This window comes from Cibotium barometz, chromosome 11, assembly GCF_041138505.1.
Source record: "Cibotium barometz isolate CiBa-2024 chromosome 11, ASM4113850v1, whole genome shotgun sequence".
Taxonomy (NCBI): domain Eukaryota; kingdom Viridiplantae; phylum Streptophyta; class Polypodiopsida; order Cyatheales; family Cibotiaceae; genus Cibotium; species Cibotium barometz.
In genome coordinates this window covers 14,833,579-14,860,300 of record NC_141056.1, presented here as the reverse complement: position 1 = coordinate 14,860,300, position 26,722 = coordinate 14,833,579, and the positions used below count along the sequence as shown (strand labels likewise).

The 26,722-nt window shown below is 44.6% G+C and overlaps 1 protein-coding gene across 5 annotated transcripts; it reads left to right on the top strand.

Annotated features, from left to right (window-relative positions):
- The first annotated feature begins 329 nt into the window (after window positions 1–329).
- Window positions 330–26,471, top strand: LOC147633807 (uncharacterized). Of its 5 annotated transcripts, none has more exons than XM_086804868.1 (7): window positions 330–594; window positions 8,115–8,247; window positions 8,339–8,525; window positions 8,637–9,253; window positions 9,349–9,411; window positions 25,274–25,687; window positions 25,812–26,471. In XM_086804868.1, the coding sequence occupies exons 2-7, from the start codon at window positions 8,116–8,118 to the stop codon at window positions 25,947–25,949; spliced, it is 1,551 nt and encodes a 516-aa protein (XP_086660994.1). In that variant the 5' UTR covers window positions 330–594; window position 8,115; the 3' UTR covers window positions 25,950–26,471. The 5 variants fall into 5 exon arrangements, with proteins under 5 accessions (XP_086660994.1, XP_086660991.1, XP_086660992.1 ...); XM_086804865.1 differs by having other exon boundaries at window positions 8,112–8,247; XM_086804866.1 differs by having other exon boundaries at window positions 8,109–8,247.
- Window positions 26,472–26,722: the final 251 nt, after the last annotated feature.

Below are 26,722 nucleotides of genomic sequence, written 5' to 3'. Positions count from 1 at the left end.
ATGGGAACAAGCTCATAAAAATAAGTTTCTAAAACTCTTCTTGCAAGCTCGAGAGCATGGGAACAAGCTCTCTAAGTGTTGTCACATCAACATGAGAAATCATTCTTAAACGATCAGGATCATTTTATTCTATAATGAATAATAATAGATAAAAGTGAATCTATTTTGATATATGTGGTTTTGAAGGGGCCGGCTATAATAAATAATTAATTGCCAGGAGTTGGCGGGTTTCATTTACTACATGATAATGATGATGATGACTGCAAAAGCATTTTCATTAAAAGATAGCAGACAGACACAAATATATATAGGTGGGCTGTGTAAAATATGGGAACTCGTGCTCTACAAGCAATTTGTTCAAACTTTCAAAATTGTGCACTGCCCACAGTGACTCCTCCGAGGAAACGTTCATCTCAAAGAAAGCTCTTTTATGAGCCGTCAACGCTATTCATATGCTTGGAGGATTTCAGTTCTTCGGGCCTGCCCATGCAACTGAGCTGAACCCGCTTCTGTGGTTCTATTTAGGGTTTTGGGCTGCAGCCCTTCATGCGTTTTCTCTTCTCCATCGCCGTTTAACAGCGACCCGTTCACCACGTAAGGCATCGTTTTGTTGCGTTTTGATGCTTTATTATCTGCTTTGTGATCGCCCAATCCATGTTTGTTAATGCATTTAATCTACATCATTTAAGTGAAGGTTTGAGGAGTCCGTCTTCGTGATTCTGCCTCAGAGGAAGAGATTCTCTTGTACAGGAACTTCTTGTTACTGGGAAAACTAAACCCTTCTTGAGCCAATCCAGCTTCTTTGCTTTCTTTAATAACTGTGAATCAGGCTGGCCCTGGGCAGTGTTCAGTAGAAGTCAAGGCAACACAGAATCACGACTCCTATTTTGAACTGGCTAATGAAGGGTAAACACAAACGTGCTGCGCATTGCTGTGTTTGCTTGCTCTTAAGCCTCTGGATTCTACCATCTCTTAGTGGCCATGTCCTGCGCTCCAACCCATTTCCAGTTGCAGTAGAGCTTTGTGACAAGCCGATGAGGCTTCTAGGAAAGCCAAATAATAGTCCCGAAAGCTTTGAATTCCGTTAAGTTCATGGGCCTGTGTAATCGCAAGCAAAGTCATTTAAAATACTTTTCCATATCTGTTTGGATGACTGAATTAGTTCCATTACGGATGGTGATTGTGTACCATAGAACTCTGTTGGTTCTCCTACTGAAGGCAGTGTATGACATAGATTATTAACATGTGTATGTGTAGGCAAGTATGTCGATTTGGCACATAGAATCCCCATCAGGTGGGTCATGTTACATGGTTTACTCCTACAGTGTTTCAGTTTGGCCCTTGATTAAGGGTGTTAGTCAGCGTGAAAGACTGTGACATTCTGTTTGTGGTGGTACAGTGGTGGAGTCAGGGTAATAAGGAATCTTGAATAATGAAGAGTAATTTGCCAATGAAGGGTAATTTCAGACCAATGAAGGGTTAATTTCAGACATTGCCAATGAAGGATAATTTCAGGAATTGCCAAAGAAGGGTAATTTCAGACATCACCCAAAGTTTTAATGAAGACCACTGGTTCTTCCTGTTGAAGGAGGATTGATGTCTTCTTATGAGTTCACAAGAGAAGATTATCATCATGTGCATTCTAGGCACTCTTATACTTTGTGGCATGTGCAATCTTGGTGCTATAAAGCATATTGTGATGCTAGTAAAGCACACATTTCGGAGCAATTAGGTTCTCGTTTTTTGGAGCAGTAAAGCTTATTCAAGTACACATCTAGACCTTGGTGCATTTTGGTCGCGATATCCTAAATCTAGTATATTTTTGGTGTAGTTGGCACATTCCCGATGGATCCCACACTTTTCTGGTGCTATCAAACACATTCAAGTCAACACCTAGTTACCTCTGACCTTGGACGAGGAAAGACTTAGCTAGCCCTTGATTTGGATCCCCCTCCTTAGGATGCCTAGTGGCCTCCTCATGGGCACTTGCTCTCACAGCTATTTTGCCAAGGCCAAGGTGGCTTGGAGGGTTATTATTAAGCTTGGTCATTGTGGTGGGTTGATTGAGCTATTTAGAGCAGAGACCTCTTGGGCAAGTCGGTCATTAGAGGTCTTCGGCGAAGGGGTGAGCTCTAGAAGGCTTTTCTCATCGCTTGGATCTCGGTCGGCATGCCGACTCTCGGTGGACCTTGGACCCGTAGTGTGCGGTGGATCTTTACGGAGGCTTGATCCCATGGTCTTAGGTTCTCCCTCAAGGATGGCTTTACTACCATTTGGTTCATGTCAAACTAGTCCTCACCCAACTACCTTTGATCTTGGATGAGGAGAGACTTTGCTAGCCCTTGATTTTGGATCCCTCTCTTGAGGATGCTAGTGGCCACCTTGTGGGCACTCGCTCACATTGCATGGGGGCCCATTTACTAGTCATCTTGCTCAGTCGTTTTGCAAGAGTGGGCCAGCTTCAAGAGACTCTCCCTAGAGACTTGGGATAAATGTCTCGCAGGAATTTGGGATGGCGATTAGATTACCATTGTTATCGACTCTGCCATGCCCCTTGATTGGCAAACTCCCTTCCAAGTTCTTACTTCCCTCGAAGTGGCTTGGCGCTTTCACTCAACATGATTTCCCTCTAGTAGTTCTTGATTTTGATGGGAGGTTGGCACTTATTTTCTCAATTGGTCCTCGAGATCGATTAACCCTTTCCCCCATAGAGAACTACAATATGATGGCTCTCTTCAACGGGTGTGGATTCTTAGCTTTCATGATCATTAGTGGCACATTGATCCTCCTCTTGCCAATGTGGCATGCGATAGTTCTTGGTGCCTATGGTTGTAGATGAGCCGACCTCCCACTTGTGCCCAGTGGGATCGAGGCGAGTGGGAGTGGTAGGATCCCCTAGCCTAGAGAGCCCGACCACACCCTTATTTCATTACTTGGTGAGGATGGGTTGTAGGATCTAGATACATGATACATGCGATTGATGGCACTTTGACAGCAGAAGATCATTGGGCATTCTAGGGCATCTCTCTCTCTCTCTCTCTCTCTCTCTCTCTCTCTCTCTCTCTCTCTCTCTCTCTCTCTGCTTCCTTGGAGATTTTTGGAGGTGGGTGTGGGATAGTTATCGACATAGTAAGTTCACTTTTCCTTTTGCAATTAGCCCAATTTAGTTGTGTTGTTAGTACTTGGTTGGCCATTGGTGGACGGCTAGCACAGTGTGCGATGTAGCTATCCTATAGAGACGCAATGGCTTTACCTTTGGGACTGCCCGAAAGGGTAATTGGTTTTGGTATACATGTAGGTGTGGTGCATGCCGCGTGTTATCACATGGGGGGTTGCTGCCTAGGTGTTGAGGTTGACCTCGCTTTTTTTTGAGAAGGCAACAGGTGGGCATGCCCCTCTGTCATTCTCATTGCAAGATTAATAAGATTTCCCACCCTCGACAGGTCACGTAGCTCTCGAGGCACCCACCCAAGATGGGTTCCATGGTCAATGGGGGAAGTTGTAGGGCAGGTCAGATCGCATACGGTGAGAGGCCTTCTTGTGCACATGGTGTTGTACGGGTTCCTTTCTCATTGATCGGGCCGATGAGATTACTTGGCATTATAGGACACTGGTTTGGCACCCCTTGCCTTTGTTTGAGGTAGTTTCCCTCCGAGAGCAGTTAGCCACGGAGGGAAACACTCCTCCCTTGTTTGTATTTTGTCCTTTGAGGGTGTTGAGCATGTACGTCTAGTCCTTGGGCTACCATTTCTTAACTAATGGAAGGATCTTTTTCTCCAAAAAAAAAGGGAAAGGCATTGTTGGATATAAACTCAAGCCTTTTTAAAGGGTGGGGGTTTGGTGTGACGGCTTTTTGATGTAGGATTGTTAAATGGCAGTTCTCTCTTTGCACTCATTTGATTATGGACACTCATAATAGTTTTGATGGAGTGTGAGCACTAGAATGTGTTGAATTGAGAGAGAGAGAGAGAGAGAGAGAGAGAGAGAGAGAGAGAGAGAGAGAGAGAGAGAGAGAGAGAGTCATATTAACGTCCGCGGAATGCCTTGAAGGCATATGGGACCAAAAGACATGACATCACAATCATTACAATCCACTTCGGGGTGCACATAAGCGCGAACACTGAAAATAAAAATGAAAAAGCTAAGGGTCAACTACCATGTGTAATATAGTGCAATAATTAGTCTCATAAGTGAAGGATACAAAAGGGAGCAAGTGTGTCAACACATGAACCACAATCCAAGAATGAAGATATGGAATGGGAGAGGTCAATCCACCTATTTATAGGTAAGGAGGTGGCTGATTGGAGCTATAAGAGCTGGCCGATTGGACATCACCACGTGACCTAGGAAAAATACTAAGAAAAATAGGGGGAAAATAAGGGTGGCCAACCAACAATCAAGCGCCATAAAAAGGGAACAAATATGGGTAGGAAACAAGAATGAAATGCTAACACCTCCTCTTAGCACTAGATGTTGAACAAACTCTGAGAAGCTGAAGATGAGGAGCCAAGGAAGCCTGATACACTGGCTTGGTGAACAAATCTACTACATTTAATACTCCAAATGCAAATCTCAAGCAAGAACCCGTTCACGCGTATGAGCATGAGACACAGGGTTCTTGGTGATGGTGCAACTTTGATTGTCACACGAAAGACGAGTAGATCCGGTAGGAGGAAAGACAAGCTCTCCCAATAATCTCTGCAACTAAATCGCCTCACATGTAGCATAGTAGGTTGCTTGATACTTCGTCTTTGTAGAGGAAAGCACCACAATAGGTTGCTTTTTATTGTTGCATGAAATGGCTCTCGACCCAAGTAAGAAAACACAACCAATGGTTGAACATTGAGTATTCGGGTTTTCAATCCAATCTGAATCAATCCATCTAAGAGGAGTGCATCCTTGGTCATAGAATATGTCAAAATCCAAAGTACAACTAAGTACCGAAGCACACCTTGATAGCACACTGCCAATGGTATTGACGGGACTTGGATGTGAAAGAACTCAATAAGCTGATTGTGAAACAAATGTTTAATCGAGAGTAGGTCAACCATACCAAACATTCGACGAAAATCCTATATGTTTCAAATCAATCCTTGGAGAAGCATCAAGAAGAGAAAGCTTCTCACTAGTATCCATAGGAAAAGATGTTGGTCTACACCCAGTCATTTGAAACCTGTCAAGAATCCCTCGTGTGTACTTTTGCTTAGAAAAGAAAATTCCTTGAGGGGTTTACCAAATCTCAAAGCCAAGAAAGTAATGCAGAAGACCAAGATTTGTCATCTCAAACTCTTTCTCCAAAGAATCCACGATTGAATGGATCCTCACAAAATAAGAATTTGTAAAAATTAGGTCATAAACATAGACCACAATGATAACAACGAACCCCCTCTTAAGGACGGTATAAAGGTTCGAATTTGCATGAGTGGCGCATACCGAGCTTTTGAAAGAACTCATCAATCTGTCAGTACCAAGCTTGCGGAGTTTGCTTCAGACGATACACGGCTTTTTTCAGCTGACACGCTTGGTCCTGTTTGCCAGGAATCTCAAATCCCGGAGTTTGATCAACATACAATTCTTGTGTAGGCTCTCCACCATTCAGGAAAGTTGACTTGACATCCATCTGGAATACGGGTCATCTATGATATCTTGCAAGATCAAGAACGGTGCGAATGGTAGTCATCCAAGCCGTCAGAGTGAAGGTTTCATTGAAGTCGACTCCTGGGCGTTTAGCATATGGCAACCAACCTTTCCTTGTGCTTGTCTAAGCTACCATCTGCGTTGTACTTCGTTTTGAAGATTCATCGCATACCAATCGCCTCATGTTGACTAGGCACCAAAATCCAAGTGCCATTTTGTTCTATAGCATCCAGCTTGTTGGATGAGGGAGAAGGTGTTTTGCACACTCACACGGACACACACGCACGCATATAGCGACAGAGAAGCTTAGAGAGCGAGAGAGATGAAGCTCGATGCTGAAAAGTACTTGATAATGATGATAAGGAATGAATGGAGTATAAGAGTTAATAGCCCTAGCCCTAGGGCTGATGTGGCTAACACACGAGTGAGTTCACATGGGAAAAAACCCTTGCTAGCACAAGGTAAACAGTGCTCGTGTGTAGGATTGTTCACACTATAGACTTCTAGGCTAACAAATCCCCTTGAAGTGAATGGTGTGAACGTGTACAGAGTGTAGCAGAAATTGGGTAAACCCATCTGCCACGTTGGCCTGCGTAGGCACAGAACTCAAGGCAATCTCAAAAAGGCAATCTCAAAATGGTAGTAGAAGATGGCTGTCTAATACCAAGAGCTGCCGATAGATGGTGGAGCCAACGCATGTTTGAATAGTTGTGACTCTATTGTACTCAGATTTACAACTTGAAGTGGTTGCTGTTGGAAACAATTACCACTATGTGACACCTAAGTGTCAGATCATCATGCCCAGTGATTGTGAGGCGAACAAGCATAAAGAAGATTGAGTGCTTTACTTCTTACCAATGCCGAGTACTAGGACAATGTTGAAATCTAATCAACTGACATTGCATGCTGAATAGAAGACGGGTATTGCATAGAGGAAGGCATCTGACAGTGCGTTGATAAGGGGCAGCATCAAAAGTTGATATAGTAGGAGGTCCCCTCAATTGGTATGAAATGTATATCCAAATAGTGCAAAAGCCCGACCCCCTCTGCAAGTGATACGTGTCCACTGGAGAAGAAAACACAGCCAAGAAAATGGCTGCTGTCCTGAAGAAAACAGGCTGACCGGCTTCCACCGGGCCGAGTGCAAAACGTTGGTGAAGATATACTTGTTGCCTGCAACGATGAAGTACCAGGAAGAGGAAACCCAACCAACAGCAGGAAATCTGAGAAAACGCAGCAACGATGAGGTGCCAAGAAGAGAAAACCGAACCAGCAGCAGAAAATCTGCAGCAAGGAGAGGCTGAAAACAGGGCTGAAAATGAGGCAAAAAAATGCACAAGCCTAGAGCGATGATGCCATGATACAGTGTGCACAGAGCGGAAGCAAAGGGAGCACTAGAATGTGCTGAACTGAGAGAGAGACGAACCCAATAGGCTGAATATACTGCAGTCAATACAATCCCAAGCAAGAGACCTAATAGTCTCATAAGTGAAGGATACAAAAGGGAGCACATGAACCACACAGTCCCAAGAATGAAGATATGGAATAGGCTGAATATACTGCAGTCAATACAATCCCAAGCAAGAGACCTAATAGTCTCATAAGTGAAGGATACAAAAGGGAGCACATGAACCACACAGTCCCAAGAATGAAGATATGGAATGGGAGAGGCCAGCCCACGTGTTTATAGGCCGACTGGAGCTACAGAAGCTGGCCGACTGGACATCAGCACCTGAGCTGAGAAAAATACCAGGAAAAATAGGGGTGGCCAGTGCACAATCAAGGGCCATAAAAAGGGAAAAAATATGGGCAGCATATAGGAATGAAATGCTAACAAGTTCCACATGGCTGTGTTGTGCTCAACCATTTTCATTTGTAGTTGATCTATGTGGCAAGTCAATGAGAGAATGTGGTAAGTTGAAAGACAATCAGCAAAGATGATTTAAAGACATTGATGGCCCAGATTTGTTCGATTGACCAAAATAGTCCTATTACAGATGGTGACTTTACCATATAACTATCTAGTTAATACTCTGTTGGTTTCTCCTATCAAAGGAGGATCGTTGTGGTATTATGAGAGTGGAGTTGATTATAAATACATGTATGTACATGCAATAAATGTTGATTTGGCATCTAAAATTACCATAAGGTAAGGCATGCTACGTCTTAAATAATCTTTGTAGTGTGTGTTTGGCCCTTAAATAAGGGTGACTCATGGACTGCATGCTTATGTATGATTGGGTGGAGTAGATATGTGCACTATGTTAGTATGCACCTTGTTGTTGGTCTCGTCGCTAAAGATTTATACCAGGCTTGAGGGGCCATTTTTAGAATTCTCGCCAAATAGTGTCTTGGTAGTCTCACCTAGCTTCATATGATGGCCAGTATTCATTTGCTAGTGAAATGATGTTTTGTGCTCAGGCACTACTAATGACTTGAATTGATACAGTTTTCATCCCTTGTTTGTGTAGCAGCAGAATGACATGGTTTGTTGATGGGCGGACTTTTGCGAGGAAAGTTAAAAATCCCACTTATGGTGTCTGCGGCCATGGTGGGAGGGGAAGAAGCATAGAATGCCCTTCTTGTGGTTATGTTCTCGATCAGAGCAATGTATATAGCAGGCTAATCTTCTGGTTAAAATTTTTTTCTTTCTTTGTCATCGCCCTTGCTTGCCAACCATGCTAATGAAATTACTATGCAGCTGACCCCTGAGTGGCCCGGGCTCCCTGCTGGAGTGAAATTTGACCCTTCTGATCAGGAACTGCTCGAGCACTTGGCAGCCAAAGTGGGGCTTGATGCAACTAAACTCCATCCTTTCATTGATGAATTTATTCCCACCTTGGATGAGGAAGATGGTATTTGCTACACACATCCTGAAAAGCTGCCAGGTACTCACAACTCTCACCTCTTTATGTTAAACAGCAAGAAGATAAGCATCATCTTCCTTAATAAAGGCCTGGATACCTCCATGTAATTGTATAATTTGATGATGCTCACAGGGGTTCGGCATGATGGTAGCGGTATCCATTTTTTCCATAGGCCTGCAAGGGCATACACCACAGGCACACGGAAGCGCAGGAAAGTCCAGTTAGGTGAAGATATTGGAAATGGATATGAAATGCGTTGGCATAAGACTGGCAGGACGCGTCCCATAGTAGAGAATGGGAGGCAGGTTGGATGTAAGAAGATCATGGTTCTCTATGTTAGTTTTGGGAAGAAAGCAAAACCTGACAAAACAAACTGGGTTATGCATCAATACCATCTGGGCGTGCAAGAAGAAGAGAGAGAAGGGGAACTTGTGGTGTCCAAGGTCTTTTACCAGACCCAACCAAGGCAATCTGGAGTAGGGCGCAAAGAGGATGGTGATGATTTGGAACGTGCTGTTATGGAGGTGGCAGAGCAGCAAGCTTATTCTTTTCATCACTCCAGCACCAGTAACTTTACCACTAGCATAAACTCACAAGCAACACCTCCTACTCCCAAGAGTCCAGCCGCTTTTCAGGGGCAGGCGGTCAAGCAGCATAAAGGGCTTTTAGCAACGATAACTGAAGATGTAGACCGGCTCAATGCGTCCCTTTCTGCACATTCTCGAAACACAGTCCAGAGTCCTGATCAGGTATCATTATCTATTAAAGCTGAAAGCATTTACTTTTATTTTTACACACACAATCAGATAACATATATCTTATTCTTAGTTTGCCTGATTCCCAGAGTATTTTGGCCCCACGATGCGACCCCACAACCTTAGACTACAAATCTGTCAGCAAAAATCAGGTACTCTTTTTACATTCTGAAATGTGGTACTTTGTGGACTCGTTGTATGCTTCTGGTTCTACCTGATCTCTGTTTGTTGGATAATTATTATGTCACGGGCACCAGTCTCCCGGTCTGTGCCTGCAGCCAATGTAGGGCAGATCCAGTAGCCACAATAGGGCTGTGCTAGACCAGTATAGGCAGGGCAGGAAAGGCCCAGCTAGGTACAGGATGGGCTGTTTCGTCCAACCAAAGCTGACTGGTTTACCAGGTTGCTACGAATTGGCCATACTGGCAATAAACCCTTTATCCATTCTCAGGGTATCCTTTGCCACCAGAAGGAACAGCAGCTCTCAGCCAGTTCTGAACCCCATTGCAACCTTTGGGAGTCCTACTTATTAGCAGCCCTGCTGGCTATTGACCTACTCTGCAATCTTGCTCTGTAGTCTTTTTAAATTTAGCTCTGTGCTCTTTTGAGGTTCCTCACTATATTCTCTAGTGGTTTCTTTTACAAGGATTCAGTATAATTATTGTGAAAAGAACATCATGAACGTGTAGTTAATTGCTTCTAAGGTCTGCCCCTCCTTAATCCAAGAGTGCAACAGTTTTATGGCGTTTGGGACTTTTTTGGAATTCCTTTTCTGAGCGATGCTAATGTAGGAGAATCATCACTTTTGGTTGTTTAACCTCCCTTGTTATGGAGAACATTTTGGCCAGCTTGTAGCTAAGAATCTGGATTTGTGGGTCTTGTGTAACCTGTACTTTGTCCCTTTTGTCTTGTCAGTCCTCTACATGGTGTAAAAGTTTGTAGGAAAATTGAGATGCCCAAGAGATCAGCTACCAGTCTCGAGCATTGCAAGGTTTCATAAGGGTTAAGACTTGGGAGCTGAATAGCCAGCCAAAGTCAAAAAGGTCACGAGATGGAGTTATAGAGGGATCTCTACATGTCATTTTCAAAGAGTTTTTGGTTTCATTCTGTTAGGACTTTTTGACAACTATTCTTTGCTGTTTATTATTCATTTTTGACAAGGTGGTTGTTCTTAGTTTGTTAGGGGATGCTTTGGGCATTCTTTGTACATGAAAAATGTACTTGACAACATTATTTAAGCATTATTACGATCAATTTAACCGGATTTAGCTTGCTAAACACATAACAATTTTTTAGATGAATCCAAGTCCAAATAGGAGTGGAGACTCCAGAGGGACCAAAATGGGAGAGAGACCAAAATGCGGGGGGGAGGGGGGGGGGGTGTTTGAGTAGCTACTTCGAAAGCTTGTTTTTAATGAGGTTGTGCATCCCTATCTCTCTACAAATAAACTGAGCTCTAGGGGCAACATGGTATCATCGGCATGTGAGATGTACTTGGCCCTCAAGTCTCGGGTTTGCCCATTGCGTAGTCTACGGATGGCCTTGCGGACCATGCCCTTTTTGAAAAAGGGGAAGGTGGTGGGGCGAGGACTTGATGTGGGGGCAGATTTCGTTGATGGGGGATATGATAGAGAGCGTGCATAGGAGTGCCATGTGTTTGACCAGGTGGTAGGTGTGGTGGGGGGGCGATGTTCTCGAAGTTTCATCTAGGTCTCTTTGCAGTTAGGTCCTAAGAAGAGTAGGTACAATTCATCCTCTTCTCGAGTGTAGTACTCCTGTTTCTTGCATTGGGTGTGGTGTTGAGAAATCCGTTGTGCTTGGCACTTCGTGATTTGCCCAATCCATACTTATGCTTAAGACGGGATGATAAGTACGGTGATTTGCCATGCTGTGCAATGTGGATTACTTTGTTGTCGCCAGTGAGCTATAGCTGCACCCAAAGATACCATGTTTCCTTGTCCTCTTGGCCAATGCTGAGAAGTTGTCGGAGGTGGAGTCTAAAAAGGATAGCTTTCCCTCTCGAGCCACGTACTCCTGATGAGTCCACCGAGCACATCGCAAAGGATTGTCCAAAGACCTTAGAGGAGCAGTCCAAGGAGGATGTTTCTTCAAAATGGTAGTAGTAGTCTGAGGAGGAGGCTTCTTTATAATCGGAGGATGAGTGTGAATGACATGGGCATCTTCTTAGTAGCATTGGTGGATATGCTTGCAAGTCTTCCATCAATCACTAAAAATGTAGATGCATGTGTGTGCGTCTTAGCTTTTTTTATTTTCGGGTTGAGCACACACCGAGGGACCAGGGTGCTTCATTACATTAGGACACATGTACGAATAGAGGAAGTTTTCAGCTATGTATTCAAGGGAGAGTCTTGACAATTGCCATTTCCACTCAGTGGAGAATCTTTGGCTTCAGTGGCGGTCGCTTCATTTTTTGGGGTCGTTCAGGAGGACTCTTCTCATTTGCTGTTTGCATTGGGTGGAGTATCTTCAATGTTTGATGTCATGTAGGCACCACGGGAAGACGTGTTCTCTCAGCTTTGGGGTTTTAGTTCTTCGGCAAGTCTTAGCTTTATTTTGGTCTTCACTCTCAGAGGACTCCATGGCAGTCGCTCCGTCATCCTTGACCGAGGTCGCCGTTACTTGCTTATCCTTTATGGAAGTGGATCTTCAGCTTCTCGCTACGACTGTTGCATCACTGGAGGCATCCACTCTGGTATGCAAGATTGTCGATAGCCGTTGAACATGCGGATAGCTCAGGGATCTCTTGTAGGCCAATATCATCGGTGGGCCTGCAAAGATTATAAACATTCATCCGTTGGGACATTAGACAGAAGTCCCTTGCCAACAAGGTGTCAGTCCACATGACCCGTGGCGTAGACATATGTCCCCTGCCAACTAGACGTCATGCCCACTCTACCACTTGCACTTCGTGTTGGTACTCTGATCACACACCTTGGAGGAGAGGTGGGCTGAAGTGTGTAACATAAAATAAGAATCACTCATAGGCATAGATATCTTGGTCCCCCATAAACATTTCTGCTACACATAGTTTTACAGGCATTTCGGCCACCAATAGTTTTACAGGCATTTTGGCCGCCAATAGAAATCCTCAATCCATGAGAGAACCATGAGTTTTATAAGTCCAATGCATCCCAAATAAAGGGAGCCAAAAGCATAATCCATCTCAATAAAGGGAGCCATGAAAAGAATTCATCCCATTAAAGGGAGCCATAAGTCCATAAATCCATCAAACTGAAGAATGCAAGAGATGACCATATATATATTTGTAGTCCTCGAGCATCATGCTCATAATAGAGATGACCTCTAGATTCTAGGCTTCTCAGCCATGAAAAGCATTTTTCTTGAAACACATTCAAGAAAACCATGGAACACTTCTCCTTGCATTTACACATGAGGGGTAGGTGTTCAAAACACATAAACCATGAAGAATCAAAAAGTAATAGCTTTGTAACCTCAAAGAATACTTAGCTCTTCTTCTTTGCCGAAAACATCATGAAGCCATGAGACAAATAGAACTCCATTATAGCTTGCTTTGGGCTTGAGAAGTAGCTTCCATAATACAAAGATAGTAGATAGACGTCTCCTCACAGACTCCAAGAAACCATAAAGTTCACTTTCAATTATGCCTGGAACTGTTATGTATAATCCTACCAATGGCCATAGTATGCACCTTAATAAGATCGTTCTCACATAAGAATGAGAGAAAGCCTTATGCTCTGATACCAATGTAACTCGCTTGGGAAGCGCGGGAGTGGGTGTGCATCGCTTTGACCACAAGCACAATTAAACATTTTGGTACTTAATCACAGTCATTAAACAATCCACAATGCTGAAAATAAAAGTTGCACAATTGATACCACATAGAGGCCGGAATGGGACGACCCCTCCTTGGAGTATTTCATTATCCAAGGAGAAATATAACATGTACAAGCTTTGAGGGCCTTACTCTCCCCTACCACATAGAGGCCGGAATGGGACGACCCCTCCTTGGAGTATTTCATTATCCAAGGAGAAATATATTATGTACAAGCTTTGACGGCCTTACTCTCCCCATGGGAGACGCCTGATTATCCATATACAACCATAAACCTGTCCTTCATCCAATAAGGCTATCCAACACGTCCTTCCATAGGCGCACAAACATGTATAACAGCCCACATAGCTCTTCCATACACGCATAAACTTGTATGACAGCCCATATGGCTATTCTACGAGCACATAAACTTGTAAACTAGCCCATATGGCTCATCCATGAACTCAAAAACCTGCAAACGAGCCATGTGGCTCATTCATGAGCTTATAAACCTGTATAACAGCCTCTATGTCGCATCCATGAGCGCCAAAACCTGTAAACCAGCCCATGTGGCTCACCCATGAGCACATAAACTAGTATAACAGCCTGTATATCACATAAAACCAGAAATTTCAGCAAGCTTTAGGACTGTTTTGCTGAAAAACAGCCATCCAGGGTGTGCAAGATGGTGTAGAGTAGTGAAAATCATCTTCCCCAAGCTGGATATGGCTACGGTGGGATTAGAAAGGAAGAGAAATATCAGAGTTTTTAGTCTCCAAAAACTTACTTGAAGCTCAAACTCGTCCAAGAGATAACTCTCTCATGTTCAAATAAGCAAGAAAATGCTACAATGCCATGTGTAGAGTTGAATCGACAAGTGTGAGGAGTCAGGACACTTGTCTCAGTTTTATCCTCTTATTTGCCACATGTCCCAAATCCAAAGACCAAAAATTTCACAGTCTTCAGCTCTAAAAATATCCCAACTGGTAGTCCATTTGTCATAGGTACTTTGGAAACTCTTGGTATTTGCTCAATTGATTCCAGATGTAATGACGCGAACAAAATTTCCATCGGAGTCGGGCCAAAATTAGCAACTCCTAAATTTTAGGAGTGTGATCCTTTGTATTCCAGGATAATCCCGCATTCCCAAAGCTTGTACTTTCCAAATATTTAGACGTCTTGGAGTCCATCACACTTCTTTTATATCGGGAAATGTCCACGCTAGTGACAGATAGTGTGGATTGGAGTTTTTTTGGAGGGCATGATAAGTCGGATGGGATTCCCCGTGGATTGGATTTGTGGGATATCAAGACTTAGTCTCGCATAGCCAGGTTCTCATTTGGGGAGCCCGTGGTGATAGATTCTCCCTTTCTTGCTCGGTTCGATAGGGTTGTTCTCTGGCACCTTACCTCTTCTTGTTTGTCGTCGAGGCCACGAGTTGTTCTCTTTCAACCCAAGAGATTAGGGTTCAGAGATTGCGTCTCTCCCTCTGCACGCAGGAGGAGTTGCTTGATTCAGAGTTTGTAGATGACACAACAGCTCACCTCTCAAGGGATGTGGGGAATCTCCAGAGATTCGCAGAGGTGATCGAGATCTTTTGTCGCGCATGAGGAGCACATATCAACTGGCACAAGTCGTGTGTTTGTGGGTAGCCTGTGCACCCGTCTCGACTTGGTGCCCAGTTGAGGCTTTCTAGTGGGTCTCGAGAGGCACTCTTGTTTGTTATCTTGGATGCTAGTGGGCATTAATATCTCCCCTAAGCAGCAGCTTGCCTCTCTTCTTCTGAGTATTCAAAAGAAGCTTTTATATTGGAGTTTTGCGAGGCTCTCCTTAGTAGGTAGAGTGGTGGTGGCAAACTAGGTTCTTCTTGCCACCATGTGGTATATCACTTCATGTTGGGCCTTCTGTCGAGCTTGTATTGGCCAGGTACAATGATTAATCCGGATCTTCTTATGACGGGAGGCTTGTTGGGGCCAAGGTGGCATGGAGGGTGATAATTCGGCCATGATGTAGAGGGGGACTTGTTATCATCGACCGTGTTATTCAGAGCCGTGCTTTGTTGGGCAAGCTGATTACTAGAGGACTCCTTTTCGGTGGCGAACCTTGGAAGGATTTCCTCTTGGCGCGAATTTCAGCTTGCACCTCGAGTTTAGGGGACCCTTGGCCATAGAGTACCAGATGGATCTTCACAAAGATGTGGGCCTGCGGTTTTAGTCCAGCTTTTGAGGACAAATTTACAGACAGTTTACTTTGACCTTGGGATCACTTGAGATTGGCTCTTAGGCAGATTGCTCCAATAGCCTCAGAGTAGCGGCATAGGTAGCTATTGGTCTGGAATCCTCTGAACCGTTTACCCAGTGGCCACATGTTGGGGACCCGACCTCACGTTTCATGGGACGCGTTGAGTATTGGACTTGCTAGGTCTCTAGGCAATTGGATTGCACACAGGCAGTTCGTTGCCCCCGGAGATGCAGGAGAGAGGCTTGACAGGGATCCGGGGTAGAGAGTCAGAGACAAGCTCAGCTTCGACATCGACTTAGCTATTCCTCAGGATAGGTTGACTCTTATCCTAGACCCGACTCCCCCAGTTTGGCTAGGCATGTTTACGAGGCATGATATTCTTGTGGTAGTTGGTAGTTCACGAAGCAGACAAGGGCAGTGGGCTGCTCACTTTTTCTATTGGATCCCATGGCAAATTAGAGAGATCTGAGCTTCTCAGTGGTTGCACCTTGAAGAGGGTGAGGGTGATTGAATTTCAGGCGCGGGAGTGGCACATCGATCCGCCACCAGCCAAGGTGGCCAAGGAGAGATTCTGGCGGCTATGGATATGGGAGTGACGACCTCTCACGCGCCTACAGTGGGACCTAGGCGAGTGGACTTGGCATGACCCCGTTGATCAGGAGGAGACTATGGATGCCCCCTTCTTTGCTTATATAGCGTGGCTATGCCGTAGGATGTAGATGCAAGAGATAGATGGCACTCCGGCAGCATCAACACATTGGCCTTGTTTTGCGAGTCTTTAGCAATCCACTTTGAGAGATAGATCTATACACCTTATTGGGTCACAAGGCCTCTCACAGTGTTTCCTCTCAGATTTTTGGAAGAGGCTTTGGGACAATTTTTTACTTTAAAAAATCACCCTCTTTCTTTGGTTAATGGCACACGAGCTTGGCAGTCGGCACTTGGTTGGTTGTTGGAGGTCGGCCAGTAGCTTGGCCGAGATGTGAAAGAGTGCACAGAGCGGAAGCAGAGTGGCACTAGAATGTGCTGAACAGAGAGTGCAAGAGAGAGAGAGAGATATGGAGCAAACTATGCTGAATATACTGAACCAAAACAGTCCCAAGCAAGAGACAGTGATAGTCTCATAAGTGAGGGAGCAAATAAGTACAAGACTCTGAAAAATGAGAGGCCAGCACCCACTATTTATAGTGGGGAAGAGCTGGCCGACTGGAGCACAGAAATAGGCCGACTGGAGCTGTTGGACATGGCTCACTAGAAAAATGCCAGAATGGTTGGAAAAAATCCCAGAAAAATACTAAAAAAGGGGTGGCCAGCCCACAAGCAAGGGCCATACAAAAGGGGACCAAATGGGCACAATAAAGAGTAGAAACTGGGGATGAAAGTGCTAACACCCCCTCTCAGCACCAGATGCTGAACAAACTCCGAGAATCCGAAGATGAGGAGCCAAGGAAGCCTGAGAAACCGGCTTGGTGAACAAATTTGCAGCATTCTCCGCGGAAGGACAATACTCCAAACGCAAATCTCCAGCAAGAACCCGTTCACGAACATAGTGATACTGAATCTCAATGTGTTTCGTACGAGCATGAAACACAGGGTTCTTGGCGATGGCGATGCAACTCTGATTGTCACACCAAAGAAGAGTAGATCCGGTAGGAGGACAGCCAAGCTCCTCCAATAATCTCCGCAACCATATCGCCTCACATGCAGCATAACAAACTGCACGGTACTCCGCCTCGGTAGAGGAAAGCGCCATAGTAGGCTGCTTTTTACTGCTCCAAGAAATGGCTCCAGACCCAAGTGAAAAAACACAACCAGTGGTCGAACGCCGTGTATCTGGATCTCCAGCCCAGTTTGAGTCAGACCATCCAACAAGAGTGCGTCCTTGGCCATAAAAGATGCCAAAATCCAGAGTGCCACGTAAGTACCGAAGAACTCTGAGAGCACACCGCCAATGCTGTTGACGGGGTTTGGATGAGAAGGAACTCAATAAACTGACTGCGAAGCATATGTCCAATCGGGAGTAGGTCAACCATACCAAACAACCGACGAGAACTCGACACTATCCCTGATCAATCCCTGGAGAAGCATCAAGTGAAGAAAGCTTCTCACCAATATCCAAAGGAGAAGATACTGGTTTGCACCCAGTCATCTGAAATCTGTCGAGAATCTCCCGATTGTACTTCTGTTGAGAGAAGAAAATGCCCTTCGAGGTCTGCCAAATCTCAAAGCCAAGAAAATAGTGCAAGAGGCCCAGATCCGTCATCTCAAACTCTGTCTCCAAAGCATCCATAACAGAACGGATCCGCACAGAATAAGAACCTGTAAAGATGAGGTCATCAACATAGACCACAATGATAACAATCAACCCCCTCTTAAGGAGGATATAAAGGATCGAATCTGCATGAGAGCGGCGCAGGCAGAGCTTCTGAAATAACTCATCAATCCGCTGGTACCAAGTCCGCGGAGCTTGCTTTAGACCATATAAAGCCTTCTTCAGCCGGTACACATGATCCTGTTTGCCCGGAACAACAAATCCTGGCGGCTGATCAACATAAACCTCCTGTGTAAGCTCTCCATTCAAGAAAGCCGACTTGACGTCCATCTGGAAAACGGGCCATCTATGATGTCCTACAAGTGCAAGAACGGTACGAATGGTAGTCATCCGGGCCGTTGGAGCGAAGGTCTCATCGAAGTCGACACCAGGGCGCTGAGCATAACCCTTGGCAACCAACCTCGCCTTGTGCTTGTCCAAGCTGCCATCAGCTCGGAACTTCGATTTGAAAATCCAACGCACACCAATCACCTTACGCTGCAGAGGCCGAGGCACCAAAATCCAAGTGCCATTCCGTTCGATAGCATCCAGCTCTGTCTGCATAGCATAACGCCAAGACTCATGTGAAAGAGCCTCGTCTACAGAAGTGGGATCAGAAGGACCATTAATGATTGTAGACATAAGAGCATAATTAACAAACATGTTGCCCTCATGAATTTGTTTCCCTGTAACTTTGGAAGAACGCCGAAGAGAACCAGGCGGAGGAGCAGAAGGAAGCTCACGTAACCCAGAGTCACGAACTGTCTGATAATACCAACCAGGTACAGATCTGCTCGAACTCGTCGGAGGAGGAGCAGGGTCATCATCATCTGACTGAGAATCCTCAGCTGGAGGTGTAACAGTAACAGCGGGAGCAGGAGGAGGAGTAGGAGGAGGAGAAGGAGGTGCAGGAAGAAGCAGCTCACCACCCCCCTCTGAAGATGTAGGAGTCTCGTCGAACACCACATCACAGCTCACAACAACTTTACCGGCTTGAGGATCATAAAGACGATATGCCTTGGACACAGTGCTGTATCCGAGAAAAGTCATGCGCTGAGACTTCGAGTCCAACTTGGAGCGGTGCTCCTTAGGCACATGAACATACGCGGTACATCCAAAAATCTGGAAATGAACAACGGAGGGCTTCTCACCATGGAAAGCCTCATATGGAGTTTTGTCGGGAAGAGCAGTAGTAGGAGACCTATTCTGAATGTAGACAGCAGTGGAAGCCGCCTCAGCCCAGAAACGTCGAGGTAATGAAGAATGCTCAAGCATAGCACGGGCCATCTCCATAATGGTCCTATTCTTCCTCTCGGCAACTCCATTCTGAGATGGAGTATATGCTGTAGTAAGCTGTCTCCGAATGCCATGTGTCTTGCAATATTGCTTAAACTCCTGGGATGTAAACTCACCCCCTCCATCGGTCCTGAGAGCCTTGACCGAGTGACCGGTCTCTTTTTCCGCCTCGGCTTTCCAATCACAGAAGTGATGAAAAGTCTCATCCTTGGTCTTCAGAAAGAAAACCCAAGTATATCTGGTAAAATCATCCACCATCACGAGCATGTACAACGCCTTACTCAAAGACGCGGTACTCATAGGACCACATAAATCTGCATGAATGAGAGCAAGTGATGTTGAAGATCTGTGTGTCGCCTCCTTCGGAAAGGCGGCTCGGTGCTGCTTCCCCTGTAAACAAGAGGAACAAGGAGAAGACGGAGCCTTGATGGTTGGTAATCCATCAACCAACCCATCCTTCGAAGCTTGCTGCAGAAGCTGATAGCTCAAATGGCCAAACCGAGCATGCCAAAGAGCAGAAGAAGCACCAGAAGAAAGCAGAGCGGTCAATTTGTAGAGGCCACTATCTTGGACTCCCTGAGCCAAGATGCTACCAGTCGCTTTATCACGAATGGTAATCTCATAACGAGAAAAGATCACCTCCGCACCCTGAGCTGTAAGAGCACTCACTGACAAAAGGTTAAAAGCCAAATCTGGAATATACAGAACGTCAGAGAAGTACCTCTTGTCCTCTTCAGAACGGAAGATGGGGATAGTGCCATGACCATGCACTGGCACAGAAGAAGAATCACCCAGAGTGATCTCGCCTGATCTGGCAGTGAAGTCCTCGAACCAATCTCGATGGGGTGTCATATGAGCAGTAGCACCGCTATCAACAATCCAAGACCGTGACTGAGAAGTCACAAGAGCAAGTATACTCCGAGTACCTGCTAAGAGAAGAATTCCATCATCCTTCTTGGGTTGAGACACCGCCGTTGAGGAAGAGTTCTTTGCTGCTTCATCACGCTTCTTCTTGTGACATTGGGGTGACTTGTGACCCTTCTTGCCACAATAGTGACATTCAATGTCCTTATTCTTTGAAGATTTGTTGTCTTTATCCTTATCGGAATCCTTGGAGTTCTTGTCAGAACCCCCTTTACCTTTCTTTTGTTGAGACTTTCCTTTATCTCGTGTTGCCAAAGCTCCATCAACGCCACCGGAGGTGCCAGTCCGCTCCTCAAAGCGAGACTCTATCTGCATAATGGAGGGGAGAACTTCCTCCCAAGTAACTGGAACAGGACGAGGAGAAGAAACCAGAGACTGAAAGTATGCATCAAACCTCTCTGGAAGTTTGGAGAGCAGCTGAATAGCCATATCCTCTGTGGAGATGTCCTTGCCACAAACAGCAAGCTCGTCCCGGAGATCTTTCATCTTCGAGATGAAAGCAGATAAAGATGGAAATGCAGAAATTGATAAGTTCATAAGTTGCTTTTCCAATGCCAAAATCCGACCCGGAGACTTAATCTCATAGAGATCTGCAAAAGCCTTCCAAACTTCATGTGCAGCATCTGCTGTACGCACATGAGAGAGAACAACATCCTGACAGTTCAACATCAGGAAGGAGAAAACACGTCGATCATTCGACTGCCAAATATCAATCTGTGCCTGAGTCACACCATCGGAAGCAAGGGTGGGAGGGGTGGCATTGGTTGGTGTAACAAGCCAATCCCAGAGATCCATGCCACGCAAGGCCGATTTCACCTTCACCTTCCATAGGGTGTAGTTGGAACCATCCAACTTGGCAGACTCAGCAAACATATGAAGAGAAGTGGGAGCAGCCATCACAAGAGCTTGGGCTCAATCTCAAGAAATGCACAATCTCTGAAGAAAAGGTGTCCTCCACAGGTACCAAGTGTGCCACCAAAGCCTGCAACACCACAAGCCCCCTCTGCAAAGGGAAAGGACCACTGGAGAGGAAAACGCAGCAATGAACAAGTGCTGTCCTGTAGAAAACAGGCCGCCTGCAGTCCAATCTCCAAGTGGGCAATGAAACGCTGATCTCCAAGAGCCAGACGGCTGAATCGGTGAAGCCAATCTGAAGAAAAACCGACCAGCAGAGTGCTGTCCAGAAAACGCAGCAGCAAAAGCTATGGATCTGGAAGAAAACGCAGAGGAGAAGGTGCTGAAAACAGGGCTGAATCTGGGGCAGCAGAAAGGTTGCTAAACCTGAAGCGATGAACCATGAAAGAGTGCACAGAGCGGAAGCAGAGTGGCACTAGAATGTGCTGAACAGAGAGTGCAAGAGAGAGAGAGATATGGAGCAAACTATGCTGAATATACTGAACCAAAACTCCCAAGCAAGAGACATTGATAGTCTCATAAGTGAGGGAGCAAATAAGTACAAGACTCTATGAAAAATGAGAGGCCAGCACCCACTATTTATAGTGGGGAAGAGCTGGCCGACTGGAGCACAGAAACAGGCCGACTGGAGCTGTTGGACATGGCTCACTAGAAAAATGCCAGAATGGCTGGGAAAAATCCCAGAAAAATACTAAAAAAGGGGTGGCCAGTCCACAAGCAAGGGCCATACAAAAGGGGACCAAATGGGCACAATAAAGAGCAGAAACTGGGGATGAAAGTGCTAACAAGATGCGGCGGTAGTCTCAGCGACATTGTCTTTGGGATTGCCCGAAGGCTTAGCAGGTTTGGTGGCGAGATCCTCCGCATCTTCACTATGGATAGGGCCTCGACCCGGATCATTACTTGGGGCACTTGTCTCGCTTGGGTCACAGAGGTTGGGGTGCTCAAGGCCTACAAGGAGGATGGTGGGGGCTAGCTCTTCAGGTCTCTGACCACTGCATTTCAGCAGTACTAGTCACTGTCCCACCTATAGTCCACTGGCGATCAGGTTCATGCCAGAGATGAGAGATTTGTAGCGGCATTGTAGCCTGGCATATATGGCTGGCGCGATGTAGCGAACCTATTGAGAGCACCCACACTTCGCCAACAGAGTCTATTAGGAGAGTTTGGCTCGATATCATACATACCTTCCACGATCAATGGGAGAAGTTGTAGGGTGGATCTGACCGCATGCGGATGCGGCGGGAAGCTTTCATGAGGCTTTGGCGGTCTGGCTTGTTTCTCATTGATAGAGGTGGTGACCCTACTTGGCATTACAGACCACTGGTGTGGTTGTCCTCCCCCCTTCCCCTATATGAGATAGCCTTCTCCTCATAGAGTGGCTAACGGGAGAAGAAGCGTCTCTTTTTCCTCCTTTGATTACTTGATCCTTGTACATGAGGTGAGTTTGTATATAGCCCTTCATGGTTGTTTTTTCAGCAACTAATAGAAGGATCTTTTTTCCGGGGAAAAAAAAGATCTTTAGGTTTGCCACATTAGGCTTTTGTCTTGTGAACTTCTCTTCTAAGTTATGTTTGGATCAGTTGATGTTGGAGATCGATCGTACAATGGTAGTCTGGCATGTTAATCTCATATAACATGGATCTTACCATCTTGGCGATGTGCCGATTCTCCCTTTTTGCCACTCCATTCCTTTGTGGTGTCAATTGCCTTTTGACACCTAGTTGGTCCAAGTATTTGTTGAATTCCTATGACTTATACTCTCCTCTACTTCTCAAGATTTTGATCTCGAAACCACCTTGCTTTTCCAGTTTTTCTTTGAATCGTTGCAACTTAAAGATATCCAAACTTTCCTTCAATAGTCATCAATGAAGGTTATATAATATCTTGCTCCTCCAATGCGTTGTGTTTGTGTTGATCCCCACGGATCCGTGTGTAAAAGCTCCGATGGATTTTGATGAATAAATCCTTCTTTGTTGAAAGGCTTCCTCGATGACTTTATGGTTCACATAATTCGGACAATGCTTGTTCTTCGAGAGTTGGCAATCCCTTTACCAAACCTAAAGGTTTGGTAATCTCCTTCAATCGAGAGATACTTATGTGACTAAGTCTTTTGTGCCAAAGCTCAACTTTTGTCATAGATGAGCTTCTCGTATATGCACATGCTGTTGACGTGCGGGTTGCATCCAAAATAAACATGCTTCCATTCTTCTTGCACAACATACCCATCTGGATTCATTTTTACTTTCATATTTTGCTCCACAATTTGTCTAACTGACACCAATTCTTTGTAATGCTTGGAACATCAAGAACATTGCTTAAATGTTGAACTCCTCCTTCTGGAATTTCTAAAGGTATACTCCCAATGTGAGTAGCAAGATGTGGTGTATCATCTCTAGTGGTTACATTCGTCTTCTTAGTGACTTATTGCTATGATGCAAACAAGTCTTCTCTTGCAATCATGTGATTTGTACATGTAGAATCTATGTACCATTTGTGTTTTTCCTACCATTGACCGATGAGCATAGCAAACAAGTTATGTTCTCTTCTTCTTTTGTCTCTCCTTTTGTCGAGGAATAATTTCCTCACTTCAAAGTGTTATTCGTAATGTCTCTTTGCTTCGAATAGCAATCTCGAGCCCAATGTCCTAACTTGCTACAATAGTTGCAAGCATCTTTGTTGTTTTGTCTTCTTTTGCCATTATAGCCTTCTCAATTTGAGGATTGTCTTTCACCTCAGTCTTTGAGTGTTCCTTTGACTCCTCGTATTTGTGGAGTCCTGATGGCTATTTCTACTGCAGTCTCTTTTGAAGTTGCCACCTCTTTGGCCTTGACGTCTTTGGCCTCGGTCTCGGCCTCTTCCTCTGGCTTTTCCATCATGAGTATATAGAGCATTTTCATCCCTTTGATTTGCATTTAATGAGCTTCCCCCAAGTATCTGTTCTTCAAGAATCATCTTTGCCACAAGTTCCTCAAAGTTCGGCAACCTATCTCGAGACAAGATAGATGTTTTGAACATCTTGAAGTCTCTTCCAAGACGCTAATGTGTATCTCTACCATCTCTTTGTCTTTTAGTGGCTCACCAATCATGGTCAATTGATCACATATATCTCTGATCTTTGCAACATAGTCAAACACCGATAAGTTCTTCTTCTCAATCGTATGCAAGTCTCCTTTGAGTTATATCTTGCAAGACTTTGACACACTCTCAAACATGCTTGAGAGTGTCTCTTACATATCAATAGCCAATTCACAATAATTGATGTGTGGAATTATTGCTTGACTCATTGTCTGAGAAATAATACTCATCACCTTCTTCTTTTTTAATTGCCATGCTTTCACATCAATTTCATGCTGTCTTCGTAAGCTTTGTTGAGTCTCACGAACTTGATCATCTCTTTCTTCAGTTTTCTCCTATTGCCCTCTAGTTGTTCTAGAGGCATGTTTGGCGCTCCTTTGAGTATATCCCAAAGATCATATGAGTGAAGGAATATTTTGATTTCGAATCTCCAAGCTTGATAGTTGTTCTTTTCAAGCGAGAGATCTGAAACCGCTCTCCTCTTATCTCATCAAGGAAGGACACTGCAATGTGGCGTCGTTTCTATTTGACCCGAAACCGATTGATCTAGCCACAAGCAAGTTGAATCGAGATCATTGTGGTATCACAATACATGCACGGAACTCCCCTGATCCATCTTTGAGAGAAACCCATATAGCTAAGAGTACCCTCAAGGAAGTCCCAATCCACTCTATCATAAGCCTTTTCAAAATCCAAAAGAAGAATGGCTACAGGTTGATTACTTGTTTTGGCCCATTCCACGGCCTCCCAAAATGAGAAAATGTTATCAAAGATGCTCCTTCCATGTAAGAATCTATTCTGAGTATCATGAATGACATCCTACAAAATTGTCTGCAATCTAATGCTCACTGCCTTAGCAAGAATCTTATATGCAGACCCAAGTAAAGTGATAGGTCTCCACTTTCCAATCAAGGTCTTATCCCCACTCTTAGGGATAAGGAAGATAAGCCCCTCAATGAGAGAAGAAGGCATAGAACTTGTGTCCCACAGCTCTTGGAGAGCCGCTGTGATCTCTGCCCCAATCTCATCCCAAAAAGTAATGAAAAAAAGCAGGGGAGAGACCATCCTCCCCTGGACTCTGCCAGACTTTTGGGAAAAAAGATGCAAAAAAAATTGAGGTTCTGTTTGTGGCTCTATCTCAAGCAACTTTCCAGAAAGTGCCATGCAGCTTTGGTCCTTATACTCCATGACTTGATGAATGTTGTCTCATATGACTGTTCAGTTCCTGCCTCGGTAATGCACAAGGCTGCATGCCTCTTTGGATAGACTACATGCCATCATCCATATGTGTTTGCACATTTTTCAAATCGTATATTGTTACTGTGATATATTCTATTCCTATGAGGGTATACACACATACTCATAAAATTTCTTATGGTAACACCTGGAAATGCATATTTAACATCCGCTTGTGTGTATTTTGTTTTCATGATAGAGAGCTGCCTATGATTCAGCTCGAGGTAGCCCTGAGCTTGGAGAGAGAGATACATGCTGTTCTGTGGAAAGGAGTGATTCACAAAAGGAACGTGAACCTGAGCCTATCAGTAGATCTACAACTGCTGGCATCCACACAGCTCTAGTTGACCACCATTTATCTGACATGCGCGGTTTGGAGGGTCATCAAGTCTCAGATGTACTTGATTCTGAGGTGTTGAAATTCCTTGGCAATGAGAATCTCCAGATGTCCTTAAAGCCGAAGAGCAATTATGATGTGGCAGCACAGAGCATCAAGAGTGAGGCTGGTGAAACTGGCTGTAAATTGGACAGCAACAATGTAGAGGAAGCAGGACACAAAGTGGATTCTGCTCTTGACAACATTATTCTTGACACACCACCAGAGTTCTTATTGGTAAGTGGCCACATAGATACTCAAAGTTTCCGGATGGCGAATATGCTTATGGTAAATTGTGCATGTGAATGCGAAGCTTATCTTCCCTTTTTTCTGTTTCTGACCTGGTCACCTATCGATGCAGGAATCTTTTATAAATTCTCAAGAGACTTTAGACTGGCTTGGAAAGAAGAAGTTCTGGAGTGATTCTTCTCAGAAAACTTCAGGGTCTGATGATGGAAACTTCCTTGATTTTATAAGGGACAGCCAATCTAGTATGTAGCTCGAGTTGAGGCTCTCTACTCATCTAAGGAAGCTCTGCAATTGTGACATATTTTCATTTTCTTGACGAGATTGTCGGGAAGAACGGCAATAGCCAAATGCAGCCGCAGATGCAGCAACGTTAGCTAGCGGGTGCCTGGCGTATATATGTTTAGTTTGCAGATGTTTTGGCATACTCTGAACAAGTCTGAGTCAGCAATTTTGGTTTTGGGTAAAATAGCCTTTTTCACAATTTTGTATCTTAATGTTGTGTATATCAAGTGCTCATGTACAATTGAAGCATCCGGGACTTGTGGGACTCCATGGTTTTGGGACCACTTTTAAAGTAGCTAGGTCACCATCACTTTGAAAGGACGAAGTGAAGGCAAGACTTAGGGAAATCTGTGTGTTACATGGACCTGTAATTAAATTATGCCAAGGCTTACATGGCTTACATTGTTGGGCAAAGAATATTTAAGTCATTGGATTTTACTCGAGAATGGTCTTCCTTTGTTAGCCTGTTTTTGATATCATAAGCTTTCAGTAACATGTACCCTTACTCAGCATGAACACATGAGGCACACACTTTGCATAGGGAGAGAGTAGAGAAAAAACACTCCAATTTTATTTGCATGAATCGGGATACACTTATAACATTTAAGTGCTTAACACTTCATGTGAGGATCTTGAGCATCATTTGCTGCTGATAGGGTGCCAAACATGATCTAATTATAAAACATTAATGAGGCGAGACATGTGATTAATGCTGAAAATTGGAAGATTTGATATTTTCTA